Below are 23873 nucleotides of genomic sequence, written 5' to 3' on the forward strand. Positions count from 1 at the left end.
GGAACGCTGTTACCTTCCCACTGAAGTGGTACCTATTTATCTACTTGCAATTTCTTGCTTTCGAACTGCTAGGTTGGCAGGAGCTGGAAGTAGAGACGGGAGCTCACTCCGTCATGCGGCACCCGGGTCTCGAACTGCTGAAATACCAACCTTCCACAGCCTGCAGTTCAGCATCTTAAGCACTTGAGCCACTGCATCTCATTATAAAGGAAACCAAATAAATTGGTCTACCAAGAACCAAGTAACTAAGCACTTAAGCTGTATTCTGAAGAAACCTCCTTCATTTGTTGACTTAATTTCATTTGAAGTTTTAAAAAGTTCTAGCCAAATACAAAGAATTGTGCTTCTTTTCAAAACTAAGAAAGTCCCACTGTTTCTGCTTAACCACCGACAGTTTTTAAGGAAATTTGGAATATTTCCAACTAGAGTGTTTCAAAATAACAAGGTCTCTCCCCTCCTTCCAAACCTCTCCTATAGGCCCTGTGTGCCAGAGACAGACAGAAAGACGGCTCTGGCAAAGACATCACTGTCAGGGTCCTTTGTGAAAACTGCCTCAACTATAAGGTCGGAACAAATATCTACTCCACTCACAAGGGCCCCGAACCTAGAAAATTCTGTGGAAAAGGGGCTATTGACATCTTTTGCTGGCCTTTCAAAGGAAGATCAATCAGAGATTGTGGCCAGGCTAGAAGAGCTTACAGGTCAACTTCAAGGCCTGGCTAAGCAAGTTGATTTTTCTGAAGTAACTACATTGGTGTGAAAGTAATTGTTTATCACCCAAATCTACCTCAGAAAGTAACTTCAATGATAAAATGACACTGTTCTTTGAAGGAGACAATGAAAATGTAGCAGATAAACGTCTAGACTAGGCATGCCAAGACTGCTGCTCCAGACCTTCTGCCCAGCATCCTCCATCCCCACACTGCTCAGTAGGGGAACGGGGGTGGGGGGAATGAGGAGTCAGCATGTTCCTATGCCACCATGTCATTTCAACTGCAAACCTAGAAGTGACATCATTGCATTGGCGGGCAATGGTCTAGGACAGGGGTGTCAAACTCATTTGTTACAAGGGCCGGATCTGACATAAATGAGACCTTGTTGGGCCAGACCATGTGTGTCATAAAATGTAATCCCAGGTAATGGAGTTACAAACTTTATAAAGGACACAAACACAAAGGGTTGGGGTTTTTTACTTAAAATAAAAACATACTTAAAACATTAGCACTCTTGCAATATTTTATTTGTGTCTGATAACTGACACCCCTTGCTCTGAATTATTGCATCAAAATGTCTGTGCTGTTGCAAACTTGAGTATGCTGTTCAGGTGTGTATCTGTAAGCTGCAAACCTACGATGACGCAGCAGCAGCAGAACTGGAAGAAGCAGAAGACAGCCAGTTCCACTGCGGGCCTGATAGAAGCCCTCCGGGGGCCTAATCTGGCCCCCGGGCCGCATGTTTGACACCCCTGGTCTAGGATTCCACTGAAACTTTATAGTAAAGCTGGAAGTGGAATTATAGCATCAGAAAAATTGTGATTTACATGTCCCTTCCCCCCCCCCCCAAAAAAAGCTCCAACAGCCAGTGCTGGGCTGTCAACCCAACTCTCTTTAAATCAATGCATTAGCCTCCTCACGACAGTTTCTGCTTATTGTGCCCTCTCTGCACACACTTCCACTGCCTGTTCTTGTGCATTTTCCATCATACCATGTGGAACAGACTTCTGGAAGTAGTCCACTAAGTGCCATCCAGTGTTCCATCTAAGCTGAGTTAGTGTGAGTTAGCTCACAGCTTTTTAGCCTCCAGCTCACACATTTTTGTTTTAGCTCAGGAAGGATGGCTCCAGAGAAAACTAATTTATGCAAGTAGCTCACAAAGTAGAATATTTGCTCACAAGACTTCACAACATTGGTGCCATCCCTGCCAGTTTATTTCAGTGGTTTGTGTGGCAACTATGTTCCATGATGCATATTCCTGAATGGTTTGGGGGCAATTAGCTGCCTGAATAGCCCAATTTGGCCTGAGCTTGCCAGGGCTTGGGAGCTCAGTGGGAACAGCCATAGTCAATACTTGGTTTGGAGGCCACTAAGGAAGAGTGCGGTTGCTATGTGGAAGTATGCAATAGCAAACCACCTCTGCCCATCTCATGACTTCAACATCCTATGGTTGAGGTTACCATGAGTCAGTTGCAACTCAATGGCGCCTCCTCCTCCTCCTCTTCCTCCTCCTCCTCCTTCTTCTTGGGGCAATTATTTATTGTAATTTTTTCTGTGAATGTTTTTATGCGTTGTTTGCTAGTATCCTTGATTTCGCTTCTATATTTTTTTTCCTGGTATATAGTGTGGGGGTGGGGGTGTTTCATTTGTTTTTTAACATGATCGTGATGCCTTGAGCTGATTAAGAATTGGAAGGTGATGGTAACTAAAAAAACAAACAGAAAGCTTGCGTGCAGATTGTTGGTATTTCTGAAAGAGAATGGATCAGAGAAACATTTTGCTTTTTCCATAATGCATATTTTACAAGTCAAATTTTGTCCCTGGTAAAGGCATTACCTTTCTAAACTCCTAGTCTCTTAGCTCATATTGCTCACTTTCATGATGTGGATTCTGGTTGGAGTGGCAAAAGCAAACACACAAGCTAATAGGCACCCATTCAAATGTCATAACAATTGTCAATTACTATCAATCACACGTGGATTCAAAATAATATTAGGTATATGCTGAACACCTGCTAGGGCTGCTTTGCAGTGAGAAAATGGCACAAGCCATTTTCAGTAGTAATAGCCTGTAATAGCACCGTGACCTGGATAGGCCAGGCAAGCCCGATCTCATCAGATCTCAGAAGCTAAGCAGGGTCAACTCTGGATGGGAGATCTCCTTGGAATTCCAGCATTTGGGAGGCAGGGCAGGCTTTATTCAGCCAGCTCTCTGAATATCCTCCAGGACCCCAGTAGGGGTCAGTCACCAGAGCTCACCATGACTTCCAGGTGCACACGCACGCACACATATGAAAAATACAAAAAAACCCAACCCAAAATACCCCAAAACAATCAAGCAAGCAATTCTTAATTTACTACAGAATGCTGGTTCTGATTGTTCTTCAAATGTCCTTCAGTACATTCATTCAGAGCTCCCAGTTTGTGGCATGTCTTATTCCTGTAAGAGTTTGACTTAAAACATTACTGCAAAACTATGTAACATCCGATGGTTCATATATTTCAGTTCGAATGGTCTTCATTATCCACATTTTTTGTGAATTTTGCTATGAAGACAGCAGTCCTCCCATCTACTTGCTTTAGAGTAGTATTGATCGTAAAGTGATAACCTCAGGGAAGAAGTCTTAATTAATCTTTGCCTAGTGGAATACTCGCAGTTGATTTGCAGCATAAATCCCCCCAAATGGGTACTTTGATATGAATATCCTGAAAACAATTATCAGTATGAATCTGAGTTTCCAGGATTTCTGCTTTTGGCACCTAATGCTAAAGGACACCTAGCTAAGTTTGTAGTAAGTAAACATATGCACAAGTATACAATAATGTGCTAAAGTATTTTCGTTTTCTCTCACTACCTTGGGATATTTGTGATATTTCTTTGCTCACATTTCAACACATAAAGGGGGGAACACTTATAGAATATATCCAAATAGAATATGTATACAGTTAAATGTTGTTGTATAGCTAGATACATAGATGGATGGATGGATGGATGGATGGATGGATGGATGGATGGATACTTAAACATACATACTTAAACGTCTTCAGTATGTATTCATGCTCCATTTTCTTATATATTTCAATGCATTTCTAAGTAAACCTGTGTGTGTGTGTGTGTGTGTAACTAAAATGTCACTGATCAGAATGGTAAACTGATGGATATGTAGAATTTTCATTTTCTTTATCTATATGGCATTTGTGTCATCACAGGAACTCTAATCCATATTCAGGTCTCCGTGTTTGGTGTGCAGTAATATGTAAATTACCTAGCCAGCTGCATTAAGCAGTGTTTGTTTATTCTATTTTTTTGGCACTGCGTGCACCTGAATCTCTGCCAAAAAAAAAATTGTGGCTGCTTCAGGGAACACTGTTCTGGAGAAGGAAGTTTTGAAAGGAAATGCACATCATAAATGAAACTGCGCTGTGTGAAAACAACAAAATCAAACCAAAGTTTCTGTTCTTGGAAATATTGGAATTTACAATGTAAAAATGATGTGTTTGTTATAATATAATGGGGACACTGAATCTCTTTAGAAGGCTCTGTTTGCACTGGCTCAGTAAACAAAGATGTGCACCAAGAGCCTGCTATGCTTGGCAGTTAGCTGTTGGCTACGATGAGTAAAAGATGAACATGGGAAGTTTAAGAGAAATAATTTCCAGCACAGCATATTCATTTCTCTTAATGCACGGCATTTGAATGCATTCAAATCTGGACAGCTGTGGTGTTTAAGTGTTAAAAAATGGCATTAATGATGCATCAAGCTCTCTGCCTAGGCTGGCAGTCCTCCTTTCAGTCTTCCAGTCTGACACTTCCTCTTTTATCCAGCCAGCTAATTTCCCCTCTTTTGTGAGGAGTAACTGTTTTCACACTACTGCTTACCCAGCAAGCCTCCTCATTGTTTCATGCTTAATTATCTTCTTGAGCTTCACCTTCTCAAGTGAAGAGAGAGAGAAAAAAGACTTGGGCCTCCCCATGGCTCTAATGAAAGCTCAGTTTTATGGATGCACTGTGTGAATAAATGCAGCGTCTGATCAAGCCACATAATAAATGAGTTCCTAAAGTTTATGGAGTCAGAGCTTAGGCAGTTGGTTTACTCAGCAAAGTAGAAAGATGCTGAATTTTTGTCTTTATGAAATCATCTAGGGAAATAGAAGTGAACTTTAACTCGTCTTGAAACTTTAAACCAGGGAACAATCGTAACATTGCTGCAAATTGTACAAAACTACATAATATTTAGTATACTGCCCTCCATCTCAGACTTTTAAAAAATGGCATATTAATACTGTTCATATAAATATCTCGTTTCTAACCGGCCACAGATTCTAGTGCCTGACTTATCTATTGATACAGTGTAATGAACATTCTCAGTAAAAACCATATATTACCTAGTTTCTGAAACTATCTGTACGATGAAGGTCACTTGAACACACATGGTGGTATGTGCTCAAATACTGATGCACAGCTATTTATTTCATCACTGCATGCATTTGCACACTTAGAGTTCTTGTGCCCTTAAACCAATGGCCCTTAAACCTTTCTTGTGCCCTTAAACCTTTCAGACCAACAAGATTTCCAGCTTCTGAGAGTTATCCGACAAAGAGAGCTTTGCCTCTTGAAAGTTTAGACCCTGAAAATCTTGTTGGTCTCTACCACAGAAACGCTGGACCCTCTGAAAGTATCTTCATGGAAGGTCCCAAAATATTCAAATACATGCATAATCTACAAACAATACAGCAAGCACCTGGAAAAAATGAGGAACCATACCATATGGCTCAGTTTCAAAAAAGGGACAACTATGACAGTGGCCTCAGGGTTCCAACTGAGCCAATTTATGCTACCCTTCATATGTACCCCTATACAGTTCAGGAAATGTGCTCATGTAAGCAGTCTTCTGGGTGCTGGATCAGGATATACACACAGGCATACATTGGTTGTGCTTCCAATTGTGCATCAGTATACATACACATGTGATGTGGATACATTTTCTGTTCATACTGCACTGCTTTCACTAGGAAGAGCATTCAAATGCACGTGTAAATTACCCTTTACATTTTGATGGGATATTTAGATACCTTTTTAAAAGCTGACATGGGTCTGGTGTTGATTTTACCATGCAGCCAAAATAGTTCATAGCAGCTGTCTAGATTTCTGAAAGGTCTGCGGTGGCTCAGAGGTTAAGACACTGAACTGCAGACTTGAAGGTCTGTAGTTCAGCAGTTTAAGGCCCGAGTGCCGAATGACGGAGTGAGCTCCCGTCTCTGTCCCCAGCTCCTGCCAACCTAGCAGCTCAAAAACAAGAAATTGCAAGTAGATTAATAGGTACCACTTGCGTGGGAAGGTAACAGCGTTCCATGCGCCTCAGCGTTCAGTCATGCCGGCCACGTGACCACGGAAAAGTCTTCAGACAGCGCTGGCTCTTCGGCCTGGAAACGAAGATGAGCACCGCCCCCTAGAGTTGGATTTGACTGGCTTTCAAGCAAGGGAAACCTTTACCTTTACCTAGATTTCTGAAATGAAATCTGAATAGAATTTTGAAATATGCATATGGAATTATGAACAGAGTCCGGAATACTTTGCTCCTTCCTAATCCCACAAACCTTTTATTTTATCAAGTTTTTTTCCACAGCTGCACTGTTGTACTATTTATCGCTTAGATTCCCCTGCAATTTTTCTGCAGGTAGAAAAATTTTTCCCCCTTGGAATACAAAGTATTTGTTAAGACCAGAGGGCAATAAGCCATGCAACTCATACAAATTTATTATAGGGATTTAAAAAAAAAATACATCTTAGACATACTGAGGTGAAGCAGCAGATTCTGTATAAAAGGAAGACTTCTTTTACTTTATTTTTTTTCTTTTGGTGAATAACCTTTATTGGTGTGTTTTTTCAGAAGGAGCAAAAAGATGCACATTTTGTACCAAAGCTATGCTGAGACCAAAACAACATTCAAGTCTGTTCACACAAACACATACACACCTGTCATGTAACCCCTTGGCAGATGACAAGCAAACTATAGAGCAGCAAAAGCAACTTCCAATAAGATGTGCTGTGTTGCCAGATGTTTTCAGCCCAAATAAATCCCTTCTTCCTATACAATTTGACATAGAAGCCAGTGATTGTCACTTAAATTGGTTTAAAATGTGATAGAACAGGAAGTAACCACTGTTTTCTGAGGTATTTGTTTTTGGAGTCTGAGCGTTAACAGTGCTTACAGTGCTGTACTTGGAGAAATAGATACTACCAACTCAATTTGTCCAAAATTGTAAAACTTTTCTTTCAATTGTCTGCCCTTCCAATGTAACAAACAGTTTAAACAGTGGATCCTCATTTTTTAAATGAAATATTTGGACATTTTATTTTCCTCTTCTTGGACAGTTACAAGACACTTTTAATGTTGCTTAAGTCAATCATTGACATGAGCTATGATCCAAGGACCGTTTCAAAAATGAATGAATAAATTCAGTTATCCTGCCATTGAATTTGGAATGCTAGATATATGTTCCTGGAGCCTTTTGATGTCAGTGTAGTATAGTGGTTAAGAGTGGCAGCCTCTAATCTGGAGAACTGGGTTTGATTTCCCACTCCTCCACATGCAGCTGCTGGCGTGACCTTGGGTCAGTCACAGTTCTCTCAAAACTGTTCTCTCTCTTTTTTTTTTTTTGGTAAAGATTTTATTGTTTCTCCATTACTACATCACTACAGCTACAGGAGTAGGGGTTTGGAACTCTAATACACTATGCACTACAATTCTACTGGAAACTGAGGGAGTGGAGTTATCAGGTGAGGTGACATGATCTAGATTACATAAATTTTTGACTGAATCACCTATTAATATTAAGATAACATTGTAAATAAAAGTTTAAGAATAAAAATTAGCTTTGAATATCATTTAACAAAAACTACATAAACATCTATCTTAGTTTCAGAGTCTTTTCTTCTTGCGTTTTTTCCTTGTCCGCGGTTTGGGAGCGGCTTCTCCTTTTTCAGATTTTGAAGTCTCTGAAGATTTAGTGCTTGTTGAATCCTGTGAGTAGGATTCTTCAACATCTTCTTCCTCCTCTACAGAAAGTTTCGTCTTCTTTTCTTTTTTATTTTGATTTGGCTTTGAAAATTGGGCCATAAACTTATTTGCTTTAGGAACAGAATCAATCTATAGGGTATTCCCTTTTTTTGAAGAAAGAGAGTAAGTTCTTTATAAAGTCTCCTTTTCTTCCTCACTTCATAGGAGACATCTTTCAGAATTTTTACATCTTCGTTTTTTATTTTTAAAGCTTCATGCCAATAAAAGTTTTGTGTGTGTGTGATTTTTAAAGCTTTCCCCATCGTGGATTTTAGCACCAGATCCCTGGTAGATCGTTTTGTGAATTTCACATAAATTTATCCTGGGAGTTTGTTTTTATTTATAAAGTCCAGATAAATCCTGTAGGCCAAGTCCATCTGGTTCAGTAATTCTTCTCATTTGTAATCCATTAATGGTACAAGAGCATCCGCTATAAGTTCCTTTAAGTTCTCATTTTTTTCTTCTGGAATCCCTTGGAAACGTAGGATGTATGTTGATCTTTCCAGCTGAAGCTGTATTAGCTGTGTTTCATTAGAGAATCTTTCTTTATCTGCTTCATCCATTCTTTTGTTAATACTCTCAGTCTTTTTTCCATCATTTTTATTGTTTTCTCTGTAGCTGAGGTTCTTTTATCCATTTGAGTCAATTGTTTTTGGACAGTGTCCAATTTAATAATGTTGAGATTCATCATCTGCTCCATTAGAGGGTGCAATGCATCTGCTAGCAATGTAGAAAAGTCTGTAGTTACTTCCTGGTTCTGGGAGGGAGTCTTTGGTTGATTATTTCCTGGGAGTGGTTTCTTCTCCGGCATCGTTCTCCACCCTCTCCCCACCATAATATCTACAAGAAGTAAGTTTTCCTAAACAAGATAAAAGTTCACCGATTTTAGTTGGCTTTATACTAGCATGCAGTTTCTGACTTCATTAAGATTTTCTTCAGTTTAGATTAGCTTAAAGTCTTTTGTTCTCAATTTAAAACCGTTTTTCAGGTTTTACTGGGAAGGGGGGGTGTCTTGAGTTCCCCCTCAACCCATGCTTTGTTCGTAGGCTCTTCTAATTTTTACCAAGGCTCATGTTCACTTTGTAACACTTGAACATTGCTTAACTCATGGTTTGGAGCCTTGGGCATCTTTTAGAAGCATTTTTTAAACTTTCGATTGTGTCCGCTTTCTCCGGCACTCATCTCTGGTCGCCATATTGGCTCTGCGGTGACGGGACCTTACAGGCAAAGGTGAGCCTCAATTCCTTGGCTGTCACCTTGGAAGAGGCTCTCCTCAGCTCCCCAGGCTGGGGGTCTCCTACGAAGACCCCGGGAGGGTCCGGGACCAGCTCGGATACTTCCCATCAGCTGAGTCTCGGCATGTCTCCATCAGAGATAGACGGGACACATCCAAGCGACGAAACGCTGACCAAAACTGCTCTCTCAAGAGCAGTTTTCGAAAGAGCTCTCTAAGCCCCACCTACCTCACAAAGTGTCTGTTGGGGAAGGGGAGGGGAAGGGAAAGGAGACTGTAAGCCACTCTGAGACTCCAAATGAAGGGGGGGAGTATAAATCCGGTCTCCTCCTCCTCCTCCTCCTCTTCTTGTTATTCTTCTTCTTCTGCTTCTTCCTACCAAAGTTTAATCCTGGGATTTATTATGTCCTTATTGCTAATGCGTAAGCAGTCCCGACGTTGAATTACCGCAGGTCAGGTTTTAGCAAAATCTTTCCAGTATTTAATTATGTTACTGCATTTCTACAAAATACAGAGAAAGTCATATAAACATATAAAGCTGCCTTGTATCATTTGACCACTTAGTTTAGTAATATCTACTCTGACTGGCAGCGGCTCTCTACTCTCTCCAGGAAAGAAAAGTCTTCGCTTGCTGGAGTTCCTGAATCATAATCCCCTACCTACCCAAGTCAGCATTTGAGAGCCAGTTTGGTGTAGTGGTTAAGAGTGCCAGAACTCTAATCTGGAGAACCAGGTTCGATTTCCCACTTCTCCATATGAAGCCAGCTGGGTGACCTTGGGTCAGTCACAGTTCTCTCAGAGCTCTCTCGGCCCCACCTACCTCGCAAGTTTCCTGTTGTGGTGAGAGGAAGGGAAGGTGATTGTAAGCCACTCTGAGACTTCCTTGGGTAGTGAAGGGCAGGATATAAAACCAGCTCTTCTTAAATCTACAGCAAATATCAGAATATTGCTTTCACATTTTTAGGCAATCTACCAGGAAACAGTTTTTTGGTCAATGTTGCAATCTGCAGAAATCTGGCCATACTCAGGGTGGGGGGACTTCAGAGGGATAAATGTTTTGCAGTAAGAAATGTGGGAGGAAATATATATTGCACTACCACACACCATAAAGATCATTTCTCTGCTAGCCTCTAAATTAACCTGTATTTCACAGCATTCTCTACTACTTGCATATCTTATCAAATCTGTAGATGTGCAAGTAAAAGTGACAAACCTAATCTATGTAATAGATTAATGGTGCAATACTGTATACATTAGCTTTTTTAAAAAAAAAGAATAACATGGGTCTTAGATCTTTATTTTCTTCAAAAATAAACACAACGTTGCTAATTAGCTTCTGCTTTAACTTTAATTACAGTAAGTATATGAGTCTAATTACTCTTTCCTCTAGAGAGCCGCAGTAAAGCGTACTACTTTTACATATTTGTGGACCCGAAAATGTTGTGTGAATGTCCTTTACAGTTTCTGCGTATTAGTAATAAGCTGTAGGTGTTGCCTGAAGAGGACAGCTCTCTACTCGACTACAGTACAAGGAGCCCCATTTAGAATATGAGCATGAGAGAAGCAGAGGTGAAACAGGCACTGTAAACATGACTACTTCCCTCAGTAGTAGTTGGCATGCTGGCATTTTTCAGAAGACAAAATCATTTTTGTTTCTCCTCAGGGTTCATACATTCTTGAAGGTGGGGGATGGCTTCTTTCTTTCATTTTTGTTTCCGGCACTATTCAGGGAGTTGTGTGCAGTGACTGACACTTTGTACAAGGGGTGGGGGTGGGGGAGCTATTCTTATAACTGCCCAAACTCTTCTTGTCCATGTAAATTCTCTTCAAAATGTAATGGTATTGTAGTTGTTACGTGGCAAGAGTGTTGCACCAACACATAAAGCATCTATAACAGGTAAATGAGAAGGCTAAACAAAGCATTGTTTTTTAATTTTAGTAATAAATCTAGTAAAGATGAGTGAAAAAGGGCAAACCCACCTCTGTATTTTTCCCACAGCTATTTAGGTTTATAGCTCACCCTTCTTCCACAGAGCTAGATGCAATGTTCATAGTCATGTCAAGTAAAGTCTTCCATCCAGGCACTCACTAGGCTAGCCCTGCTTAACTTCAATCTCGTTTGCCTTTGTTCCCATAATAACACAAGTTCATTTTCCTGTGCATAAGCTACAAAGGGCCAAAAGATATGTGCAGTTGAGAAATCTCCCACACTTCTTTTTCATGATGTTTAAATGCAGCAGGGGAGCTCATATCAGGACTATGGTATATATGTTGTAGATGTTAATCCTCTCCCTGACCCTGTGCTGTTTTTCTAATTTCAAACACACACACACAGCTTTTTTTGACCCATAGGCGGATACATAAAGCTACCAATATGTTTCCTGTACTTCTGCCTGCAAGGCAAAATAGTAGCTCTGGAAAAACCATGCAAGGAAAGAGTTAACACACACACACACACACACACACTATGACCCTGATCTGTATTAGTCCCCTCCCTCTAGCTGTTATTAACCATACAAAAGTAGGAAACTTGTTCATAGGTCTCATGATGTCATGTCTCATTTGCAGTCACACATGATGGAGACTCAAATTCTTTAATTGGGTCTTTTTCTTAAAAGCGTCATAATGAGACAAATGAGAGACAGTGTGATATAACAGTTTGAGTGATGTAATAGGACAAAGAAGAACTGGATTCAAATCCCTACTCAGCCATAAAGCTCACTGGGTGACCCTGAGACAGCAACTTCTCTTTAAAGCTAACCTACTTTACATGGAGGAAGAACAACCGTATGGGAAACCCTAACCTCCTTGGGGGGAAAGAGAGAGAAAAAATGTGATAGACAGATACAGCTATAGATTCAAAGACCTTGGCTGTGGAGATATATAACACAGTCTTACATTTCCTTTCCCAGGGCAAAAATCATACAGTGGAGTTCTCACTGTCCTATGCTTAGTTACCCAACTAAATAGTGGGATAAGGGCCAAACGAGATGTGATGGCATTTGAAAGGCTAATGAGGCAGTTTTAGAATGCTGCCACAGTACAGTGGGATGAGATGCTCTTGCCACAGGTGTGTATGTGGGGGTCATTTAAGCACTTGAAAAAGCACATCAGGGGAAACAAGAGCATCTCGTCATGCTGTGGGCCCCATCAGGGCTGAGCCCTTGTGGCATTTTTAAATCACCTCATTAGGCTTTAAACTGGTGCCAGCATCCATAAGTCAGACTCGAGCATGCCCACTGGTGAACCTGTATAAGACTGTAGGAATCCTAGGGCTTTCCTAATTGCAGGAGTTTCTATCGGTATTACTGGAACGAGCACCCGAGATTTGAAAAAGGGGCACATTGGGGGGAAAGGGGGAGGTGTGAAAAAATGGTGTCTTGACTGACACAAATAAAAAGCCCAGTCATTTAGATACTCTATGAGAATCCCAGCATGGGATGTATTTTTCAGTGCACAAAATCATCGATTTTGTCACAGACTATAATCCTGCTAATAGGGTTGTCTTAATTTAAAGGACTGATATACATAGAGAAAGAGAGAGATCAGTTCCTATTTTAAACTACTTAGATTAGTCAAGAATGTTATACTTGCCCTGACCTGGATAGCCCAGGCAAGCCCGATCTCATCAGATCTCAGAAGCTAATCAGGGCCAACCCTGGCAAGTACTTGGGAGGGCGATCTCCAAGGAATACCAGGGCCAGCACACAGAGGCAAGCAATAGCAAGCCACCTCTCTGAAATGTCCAAGCCCCACTAGGGGTCGCCAGAAGACAATCATGATTTCCAGGTGCAGGCAAACACACACAAAATATTAAAAAATAATATTATACTTGTAGAGCAGACTCAAGCACAGAAATGACACATAGTGCAATCTATCTGGAAGGAACCACATATGTTCTCATGACAACAACAATAAAACTTTCTACCATTGGTAAGATGAGTGTTCTTCTCCCTACATACTACCTATTAGCTTTCCACGTATAGGAAACAGTTTTTTTCAGCCTTCAAACCTGCAGTGTACACCTACATCTTAGAAAGCCATGGCATGGTTTCATCACATGATGTATCTGTGTTTCATTTGGGCTGACTCACAAATTTTGACCTTACAGTGGAAGTAAACATGAATCTGCATGATGGGTAGAATAAATGGACCAGGCAAAGACTGGTTTTATATTTTAAAAAAAACAGAAGTTGGATTCTGCTAGTCTGTAACCAATTCTTGCCCCTGAGAATCTTTAAGAAACTGTAATGCCAGTACACATCTTGAAATACCAAGGGAATGTTCGGTAATGTTACTTTAGAGTTAAAATGATAAAAATCCCAGAGCTAGATGGAACTCATCTAGTCCAGCCTCCTACACCTTCTGTCAGCCATTGATGGCTGCCATTTTCCTTGCTACACCACTGGAGAGCTTTAAAAAAAAATAGCATAAACTGTACTTTCCCCAAGTCCCACAGTGAAAAGGACTAGATACTTTTTTTAAAAAAATGAAATACTAGTAAATCGTTCAGAAATACTAATATATTGAGGAATACTAGTAAATCATGACAACAGATCATTACAATATTATTGCAATCCTGTACAATCATAATTACCAATTTTAAGATACGTGCTTTGGTGACATAGTGGGGAGAAAGGAAGGAAAAATGGTGACTGATGGAAGTAAGGGCTCTCAAAACTCCTATACAGATGTTCCATTGCCAGTGCTAATGTTTCTGCATTTACAGAGGTGATGACAGGATAGCAGAGAATCTTTGCCTTGTGGATGCAGCCCAAGAAGTCAAATAATGGGGAGAACATAAGAACATAAGAGAAGCCAATGTTGGATCAGGCCAATGGCCCATCCAGTCCAACACTCTGTCACACAGTGGCCAAAAATACCAGGTGCCATCAGGAGGTCCATCAGTGGGGCCAGGACACTAGAAGCCCTCCCATTGTTGCCCCCCCAGGCACCAAGAATACAGTGCATCACTTGCCCCAGCCTGAGAGTTCCTATCTATACCTTGTGGCTAATAGCCACTGATGGACCTCTGCTCCATATGTTTATCCAATTCCCTCTTGAAGCCGTCCATGCTTGTAGCCACTACCACCTCCTGTGGCAGTAAATTCCATGTGAATTCCAGGGAGACTAGTTGCCGGCCTCTCCAGATAGCCTTGTCCTACATTCCATGAAAAGCCCTCATGAAAAGGGATTTCCATCTGCTTTCACAGTTGAGTGCACATCAGCTGGAAAGATTTTGGAAATGATCCTTAAATGTTATATACATACAATGTGGAATTTTATAGGAAAGCAACAAATATGTTTCCCCCCCCCCCCATGTCTCACTTCATTATTCAACACATTTGCAGAGCAATGTCACCACAGACAATATATGAAATTAATGTAGTATTTGATTAAACTGATGGATTGTTTTTACAACTAAAGACTTTCACACTCATTAGTCATTATGAACCAGTCATTAATACTGCCTTTATCAGCAAGCAAGCAAGCAAGCAAACAGAAATTCCAATAAAAATTCAACAGAGTTGGATGTACCCTATACAAAGTAATTGTTATTAAAAACCTGTATATTTGATTAATTTTAATGTATTCTGTGCTAAAATATTTTAAACAATTTTGTTTTCTTTTTCATTTGTACTCTTGCAAATTTACATACATAATTGCTGCTTATTTCTCTTATTAAGGCTGAGTATTATTTTCACCACAACTGGATTATGCAGGATTTGATTTTAGTAGGGCCTGTATCTGGAACTGAGATGTGACTGCCAGTTTTGTGGCCAATAACAATCTGATTTTCCATGATGTAATACTGGCTGAGTTTGCTGATTCAGTGTGTATCACCCAGACCCAGCTGGATGATTGCAGTGTGTTTGTATGAGCCCAGCTGCTCTGGCCAGCTCAGTAGCTGCACTAAGTAGGCAGCCAAGGATAAGGGCTTTCATCCAGTTGGGACCCAACCGAACTGCCACACTATCATATCCAATAGCAGCCATCTCAAACTTGAACCAGTGCTTGGGAACCATAGTTAACAGGATGGAGGTGATGGTGAATAGTCTGTGTCCAGACATGATAGAAATGCAGATTGTTGGTATTTTTTGAATCTGGAATAGAGTGAAGCTCCTGTTGTTAATGGTATTTGTATTTCCTTAGTTGAGCAACTAAGTAGTTTGGAGTATGTTAAACTGTTGTTGGATTTCTATGCTGAAGCCAAAGACCATCTAGTATAACAAAAGTGTCTGTAAAGTTTAGTGGTCACAGTATCTTACTAAGAAAACTTGGTTTAAATCTCTACTAAGCCAGGAAGGTTACTGGGTGACCTTAGACACACACTCCCATCCTAACCCACCTCATACCTTTGTTGAGGATAAAATGGAAGGATAGTACCTTATTATGCTGCTTGGAGGTAGGGCAAAACAAAAATATGATAGATGCTTGAGCAGAATTTGATCCTAGCTTTCCTACATCCAGGACCAATATTCTAGCCTCAGTACTAACTCTATTAATATTTCTTCTGTTTCAGAAATGTATCTCAATTTTCTGTATGTTTTACAACTCACAAATCTATGTTTGTGTAGCCCTACTACAAGCAACAGGCTTTTTATAATGAGTAATGTACTTTATAATGCTTTTCAATAATGGAGGTGAAGTGTATTATTAAAATTTTTGATTAACAGGTGGTTCTGTTTTTCTGTTTGTTTGTTTGAAACAGGAATCCTTGAATGTTATTGATCCTGCCTTGATGGAGCTAAACGGCACAAGTGAAGATGCACTGGAATGGGATGAAATGGATATAAGTAATAAGTTAATTAGCATTAATGAGGAACCCAATGAGCTTGATCGAGTACTGAAGAAGGATGACACAAAGCTGAACTCTGCATCTGAAGCATGTGCTAACAATAGTCCAAAACAAGAGGAAAACTCCGGTGTTTGTGAAAATTATCTCAGCAGCCCCACTATTACAAAATCACCAGGCCCTCAGGTCTATCAAGTCTACAGCCTCCATAATGTGGCATTATCAGGAATAAATCATATATCCTTGATGAAAAACACATCCAGATTCCCCAGTGTCACACAATCGGACATTGCCAACATCCATGCAAATAAAGACTCATCATTGTCACCTTCTAAATATTTGCCAGACCTAACAGGAAGCAACACTTTGGCGAAACCACAGAATTATATGTATCACGGTGGAAACATAAGCAGACATTCAGAGACCCAGAATAAAGTAGCAAATGTAGTTGATGTAGAGGCTATGAAAAACTCTGAAATCAGTTTGCAAAGTGGTACTGATGGAATGCAGGGTAATTCTGTAACTAATGCCTCCAATTCCCAAGTAGGGGACATTGTTGATGTAACAAAACAATATTTTAAACAGGAAGAGGAGGAGAGTTATGCTAATTTCCTCAGTTCTTCTCAGTTAAAGTCCAGTGAAAAAGTTAGTGATCTGGACTGTGTTACCCAAAGCAGCCCTGAGTGTTCAAAAGAGGGCTTACAAGAAGGAAAACACAGTGTCTTTACATTTTATGACTATTCATACCTTCAGGGTTCTAAATTCAAACTGCCAATGTTAATGAAACAATCAAGTTCTGAAAAAGCACACAAACAGGGCGGTTTGCTACATGGCTTTTATTTTGATAAAATCCCATTTAAATCTGAGCATCAGCCTATGGAGTTAAAACCTTGTGCATCTACAAAGGAACTTGTTTTATCAACTGACTTGGATACTCTGGAGCCCAAACCCTGTGAATTTGTAGAAGATTTAAAGAAACTAAGTGACAGGACAGATGTGAAACTGCTTTCAACTCTATCACACAGCTCTTCTTTAGATTCCCTTTCTGTGGCAAGTGATTTGTTTGGCTCAAGTATTTTTAGAAGTGGTGATGGTCTTCATCGGAGCACTTCCTTGGAGAGTTGGCTAACTCCCTACAAAAGCAATGAAGATCTTTTTAGCTGTAATGGGTCTGGAGACCTAAGTGGAAGTAGTGATTCTGTTGGGGAACTTAGTAAAAGGACATTAGACCTTTTGAATCGTTTAGAAAATATCCAGAGCCCTTTAGATCAAAAGATAAAGCGTAGCATTTCTGATATTACACTCCAAAGCATTTCTCAACGAATGTCCTTGACTGGCCAGTTGTCACTGGATATTGCATCCTCTATCAATGAGGATTCACCTGCCTCCCTCACTGAGCTAAGCAGCAGTGATGATCTGTCTCTGTGCTCTGAAGATATTGTATTGCACAGAAATAAAGTACCAGATTCAAATGCATCATTCAGAAAACACCTCAATCGGTCGGTAGCTGATGAGAGCGATGTCAACGTTAGCATGATTGTTAATGTTTCCTGTACCTCCGCTTGCACTGATGATGAAGATGATAGTGATTTGCTATCAAGTTCTACCCTCACCCTGACTGAAGAAGAGCTGGGCATTAAAGACGAAGATGATGATTCCAGTATTGCAACTGATGAGGATATTTATGAAGATGGCAATTTAATTTCAGGACTTGACTACATAAAGAATGAACTCCACACTTGGATCAGACCAAAATTTTATCTGACAAAGGAGAAGAGAAGGTGCAACCTGGATGATGAAATCCAATGCTGTAAGAATTTAAGAAGTAATGAGACTATAAAATCAAAAGATGCTTTGAGCATTGAAAATTTTTTGAATGATTCTATACGCAAACTTGCAGAAAATAATGGCAATGGCAAGGCCATGTCAGATAGTCATGAGCCTGGGGCAAACAGGCAAATTAAAAATGATGGTTTTCAGTTTTCAAAGGATCATCTAGTGGACGACATGGAGAATGGTAATGTTGCAAATACTCAAGAAAGTCCAAAGGAAGAACTTACTAGAATTTCTGCAGCTCCCACAAATGTTAGCTCACTTGATGTTACAGGAAGTGAAAATGAATTTTATGCCTGTGAAGCACATATTGATAGTTCAGATTGTTCACATATGGATAGTAAGGAGACTGTTCAACTGTCAAATGCATCCAGCTCTCCAAAAGATCATAAAAAACATCCTCAGTCTGATAGCCATTGCATTAATAAGTCTTTTACAGAACTTGGTTCAGATATCAAAGGTACAGATGCATCAGATACAGCTTTAGTAAAATCTCTGCCATACAATCAACAAAACAGAACAAGAATTAGCAAAGATGGCAGTGATTGCGATGCAGCTTTAAAATCAAATGAAGCAGGAAAAAACACTTCAGCCAATGGTACAGATTCGTGTTGTAACTGTGAATCTGTTGCTTTTGATAAAAGAAATGGAGAGGATTGCTCAGTGCACAACTTTGTGATGGAGATCATCGACATGGCTTCAACGGCCTTGAAGAACAAGTCCCAGCCTGTGTGTGAGCCAGCCATTCCACACCCACTAGCCCAGATCAAGGAAAAAGTCCTAGAGCATTCTCACAGGCCAATACAGCTTAGGAAAGGAGATTTTTATTCTTACCTCTCTCTCTCTTCTCATGATAGCGACTGTGGGGAGGTAACGAAATACATTGAAGAAAAATGCAGTACTCCAGTACCTCTGGACTTTGCAGATGACAGGGACAATATTGAATGTTTCTTTGAAGCCTGTCCTGAAGAGGAGAGAGTTGAACAAGAAGCATGCATTGCTAACAGTGCCCCTGATGTACCTCTGGTGAAATATGAAGGGTTGGGTTTAATAGATGAACCTGAAACATCAGCAGAATATAATGGCTTTTCTTTGTTAAATGAGGAGATGGACATAAATGTGCCTGACTCTCTTAGCCAGATGGTATCAGATAATTTTAAAAATTCTGCTAGTGAATCATTGATTTTGGACATCGCTAGTGAAGGTTCAGATTTGAATTCTCTCCCCAATAGCTCCAAAGAAAATCTTCCTAGAGAGTCTCTTGGTACTGCAAAGTCTGAAGACAATCCTGCGTCTTCCATAAAGGCCTCAGTAGAAGACATTCGGTTAAAATTGGGTCACTTGGAAGGCAAGGATGTTTTGTACCAGGACACTAAAACTGTTACATGTGAAAATAACCTCTTGCATCTTCACAAAGAAAGGCACATAAATGCACATAGGTAGAATGTAATCATCCCTGGACACCTACTTATTTCATAAACAGGTAGGTACTATAACCTATGCAGGATGAGATTTACTCATTATTTATATGATTGTATAACAAAGCACAATTTGTTTCATTTCAGGATTATTAAATGGGTCATAGTATTTTGTTATTACAAACTAATATTCATTTGAAGTCACTTCTTACTTTAGAATTTGAACTTGGGTACAGATAACCAAGTATGAAATGCAGACTTCATGCATCAAGAATTGCTAATATGAATTTTAAGTACTGCCGTTGTTCATCAAGATGTACAAAAGGCAGGAGATGTGCTGGTACAGTATAGTCTGGGGGAATGCGCTGGAACGGAGCTCTGGAACCTCTTTGACAACATTCTTTTAAAAATGTTTAAATGTGTATGAGTTTTCTGTATACAGATTGAAAACTTCATTTCCCTCTTGAGAGTTCTGACACTTCTTTCTCCAAAAAAAAGAAAGAAGAAAAAAAAGCCCTGAGTATAGTGGTTATGAATCATGTCTGCCATGAGCTCTAAGCTACTCTCTCCTAGCTTCAGCCACTATTACAATCTGGCGATAATAAAATTAACTACATTCCAAAGCAGATTGTAACAAGATAGGGATAAAAGATGATTTTCCCTGGCTTCCCCCAGCAGTCCCCTGTGCACCATGAAGAGCCTCTGCTGAGGGTTGGGGGACCCTCCTAAACAAAATAGCATGTGGCAGGTAGGGCTGCGGGAAGAAGGGGGAAAGTGGATGAAGTTGCCCTCCTTTCTGAAGACTTTGCTTGCTTCATTTGCAGAGGAGTGGTGAAGGGACAACTTCACCCCATTCCTTCTTACTGTCTGCAGCCCTCTGTGCAATGTAACACTTTACTGAGGAGGGTATCTAAACTCTAAGCAGTTCTTAAGCATTTGCTGGGATCAGGCAGGGAAGATCTCCTTTTGCAATTGTTTCCTGTTGTGAGTGTTAGTATCTAATCCATAACACTTGAAAAGCAATTGAACACTTGAAAGCACAATACAAATGTTAAATCTTATTTGCCTATTTACTTTTTATATGTGTTTCTCTGAGAAGAGCACCTTTTAAAACATACAGGCACCATTTCAAGGAGATGCAAGGTACCTGTCTGTTGTACTTAGCTACTGTACCGAAATGTAAAGTGAGAAATTTCCCTTAATTTGCTTTAGACTTTTTAGACACAGTCCCCAGATACCTACCCCCATGTCAGTTGTTCTCTACTTCCTGCAATGCAGGTGAAGCTATCACTACAGGAAGATTCAAGGCAGATGCTACACAGCTGTGTTGTATTGGGCAATGGGATGAGCAACTGAGCATTGTTTTCCATCATTACTTATATACCACTTTCTCTTAGGTGTGCTAAAGAAAGAAATGCTGGGCTTTCCCCATTCCCAACCATTTGGGTCCAGCCCTGAAGCATCCTTTTTTAATTGATAAGACACCATCATCCTACATCCCTGAGTATGAGAGTGAAGACAACAGACCCTATGTGTTTTGGTAGAGGAAAAGAGTTTTGAGGAGAGTTTCTACACACTGTTCAGGTTCTGCTTACTGAGAGATAGTGGTGGTGGAAAGTGCCATGAAGTCACAACCATCTTATGGCAATCCTGTAGGGTTCTCAAGGCAAGAGACTTTCCAAGGTGGTTAGACATTGCCTCCTTTATGTGGCAACCTTGGGCTTCCTTGGGGGCGCTTATCCAAGTACTACCCAGGGCTGACCCTGCTTAGCTTCCAAGATCTGACAAGAACGGGCTAGCCTGGGCCAGCCAGGTCAGGGCTACTGAGAGACAGGGCGAAGGAAATAACCAACATGGGGTAGGTCCAACCCAATACTTTCTGGTAGATACTTGAAAGGGGAAATTCCCTTATTTAAAAGGTAGGTATATTCCCTATATTTCCTCTCTATGGGAGCTTTAAGAGCTGAGAAAGAGGAGACAGAGACATTGTTCCCTAATGGGTAAGATGATCTCCCTTAATTCTTCTTCTGCAGGCTAAGGGATCCCTATTTCCATAATTCCTGTGAAGAACTACATAAAGATTTCCCAGAAAGAGTGAGAGATAGGGGGAACAATCCTCAGTGGGTCTCTACTCAAAAGTAAGCTCCACTTCTGTATTTGGTGGGCTTATTCCCAGGAAAGTGTTTTTAGGATTGTTTAGGAGGAGTTTGTTGTAAATGTAAACCTCTGTCATGCTAACACTAAGTAACACTCTGCTCCTTTGCAGAGTTAGGTGTGCCAAAGCCCACGGATTGCACTGTGCGTAGGAAATCTAATTCTGCATAGGATTGTGATGAAGGAATCTTGGAGCACCTTAAAAGCTAACAGTCATCAGAATTTATTCTTCCAAAGACTAGGGGCCACAAAAATTCATGTCACAATAAATATATAAATTTGTTAAGGCTCAAGAAGTTCTACATTGTTTTTGCATCTGCCTCTCGGGAATTTGTCTCCTGTGCTAAATCAGCATTATTCGCACCGATCCAGTTTAGATCTATATGTGGATTCCTTGCTGGATCAGGAATTGGGGAAGTAGGGACATAAACTGCATGTGCCATCGCATTTTCATAGGGTGTGCATTCTGATGCTTATCTACGTGCTGTTGCAACTAGTCATACATATATACCTTTGGGCTCTTTTTGTAGCAGGAACTCCTTTGCATATTAGGCCACACACCCCTAATGTAGCCAATCCTCCAAGAGCTTACAGAGCTCTTCTTACAGGAGCTACTGTAAGCTCTTGGAGGATTGGCTACATTAGGGGTGTGTCGCTTAATATGCAAATGAGTACCTGCTACAAAAAGAGCCCTTTTGCTAAAGTGTAACTTGGGAGGATTTGATGACGTGTAGAATTGCTTCTCTGTTTCTGGGCACTCCAGCCCTCCTTGGTTTCTTCTGCTGCCCAGTCAAGCGAGCTCTGAACAAAAAAATCAATCCTTATAATGATTCTAAAAAGAAACCTCTTCTGTTGAGAATAATCCCATTTCTCTATTTTAATAGCATTTTATATACTAATCCTCTTTTAGCTTTACATAAACACCATTTATTCAGAGGAATCCTTGTGAAATAAATTGTTGTGAAATCCTGAAATTAAATCTATACCCAGCTGTATCTGTGCAAGTAACTGCTCACACAAGAGGTGCAGTGCAATATCAGAGGCGGAAGCTCGTGGAAGATCACAGGTCTCTTCTTTTGTTAGGAAAAGTATAGACATAATACCAGGGGTAGTGCCCCAAACAGCTCTATGTGTTGATTCATCCATCACTTGATGTTAGAATACTGACATATTAACAGAACTTCTCAGTCCTATACACTAGAATGGACATGGTGCCTCTGTGCAAATACCTTTGTGCCAACAGAAGTGCCTCCTAAATTGATTGCTTGTATTGGACCTGGGACCTTGGAGAGCTGTTGCCAGTCAGAGTAGACAGTATTGACGTTGATAGACCAACAGTCTGACTCAGCCCATGTCTGCAGGAAATCCATGTGAGAGCTGCAGTTTTGCTATGGAACCCTAGGTCAAGAGGCTAGTGAGCGTGAAACAAATGAAAAGATGTGCTGGCATCTCTTTTCTACTGAATTGGAACAGTCCCTTCCCCCACTGTGAGAGCTTAGTTGATACTTTAACTTCATCTCCCATGCTATGGGAAATGAATTAGAGGCAATCTATCCTAATTTGTTAACTTATTCAAATAACAGTTATTATACTTAACTATGCTAAAGATTATCTTTTTGGTGGCAGATTGTTTATTTTTTGATGAGCCTAATTACTGATTTTCCAAAGGTAATTTACATTTATTACTAATACAGCTCTTAAAATGTGACAGATAAATGTTGTTCCCATAAGTGTATTATGAAAAAAGTTACTATTTAAAAACACATTATTTAATTTGAAAGATAAATGGCAAACACCATTATTTTTTTTCCTGCAGCACCTGTGCTGTAAGCTCATTAAAATGTGTGATTTTATGTGGAGCTGTGATACTTAAGAGAAAAATTATCTATGGTATATGTGTACCCTAAAAATAAACTCAATTCGCAAAGGTGACAGTATGCATATTTACCAACGCAGCTCAACTAATTTTATGATTTCTGCCTCTTTGCTCCAGCTGCAACCAAGAATAAAGTGGGAGTAAGCAAATATATTTTGCTGCTGAATGTACCTAAGTTGTAATCTCATTCTTTATCAGTGTGTTATAAAAACTGACCATTAAGAGAGAGTAATAGCAATGCTATAAGCAGCTTCAAAAGGAGTTCTACATTAGGAGCAATCATTCTGTTCTGTGAGCCAATGTGCTGCTTGAACATTGCTCAGGTTTTTTTGTTTTCTCAAGAAGGTGCGATCTTGCAAAGAACAAAGGATGAGATCATGCTATCTTTTTGTTGCTGTCACTATGATACCCACCCACTTGTCATACTTTTTGCTATTGTTTTGAGCCCAATCCTGAAGGTGGTCTGGAATTAGAAGCCTTTTTCCATACCAAAATCATTCTTGCATGGTCAGAGTTATTAAACATGGTTATTATTTAGCCACAGACAGTGGCACATGGCAGCAAATTGTTCCAGAACATCTAACCTGAGGTGGAATAGAAATAGTAACTGTATATCCCTTTCTGTTCTATCTCTATAGCTTTAGGATGTTTGAAATATATACAGACCAAGCGTGAGGATTTCAATTAAAAAGGCCACTCCAGGTTTTAACAACAGAAATGTAACAACTTTCCTGAAATACTTTAGGAAATTTTGCATAAGCACCATTTTCTGTAAAAATAGAGAGGTCA

General features: G+C 40.1%; 1 protein-coding gene across 2 annotated transcripts in view; it reads left to right on the forward strand.

Moving 5' to 3' along the window:
- The window catches only part of AKAP6 (A-kinase anchoring protein 6), a 325414-nt gene that overhangs the window by 300340 nt on the left and 1201 nt on the right, over nucleotides 1–23873 (forward strand). For both annotated transcript variants that reach the window (XM_015415204.1, XM_015415203.1), the window contains one exon: nucleotides 15720–19119. In XM_015415204.1, the coding sequence (XP_015270690.1) occupies nucleotides 15720–19079 (3360 nt within the window). In that variant the 3' untranslated portion in view covers nucleotides 19080–19119. The remainder of the gene's footprint in view (nucleotides 1–15719; nucleotides 19120–23873) is intronic.

The sequence above is a fragment of the Gekko japonicus genome, unplaced genomic scaffold (assembly GCF_001447785.1).
Source record: "Gekko japonicus isolate JY-2015 unplaced genomic scaffold, Gekko_japonicus_V1.1 scaffold83, whole genome shotgun sequence".
Lineage (NCBI taxonomy): Eukaryota > Metazoa > Chordata > Lepidosauria > Squamata > Gekkonidae > Gekko > Gekko japonicus.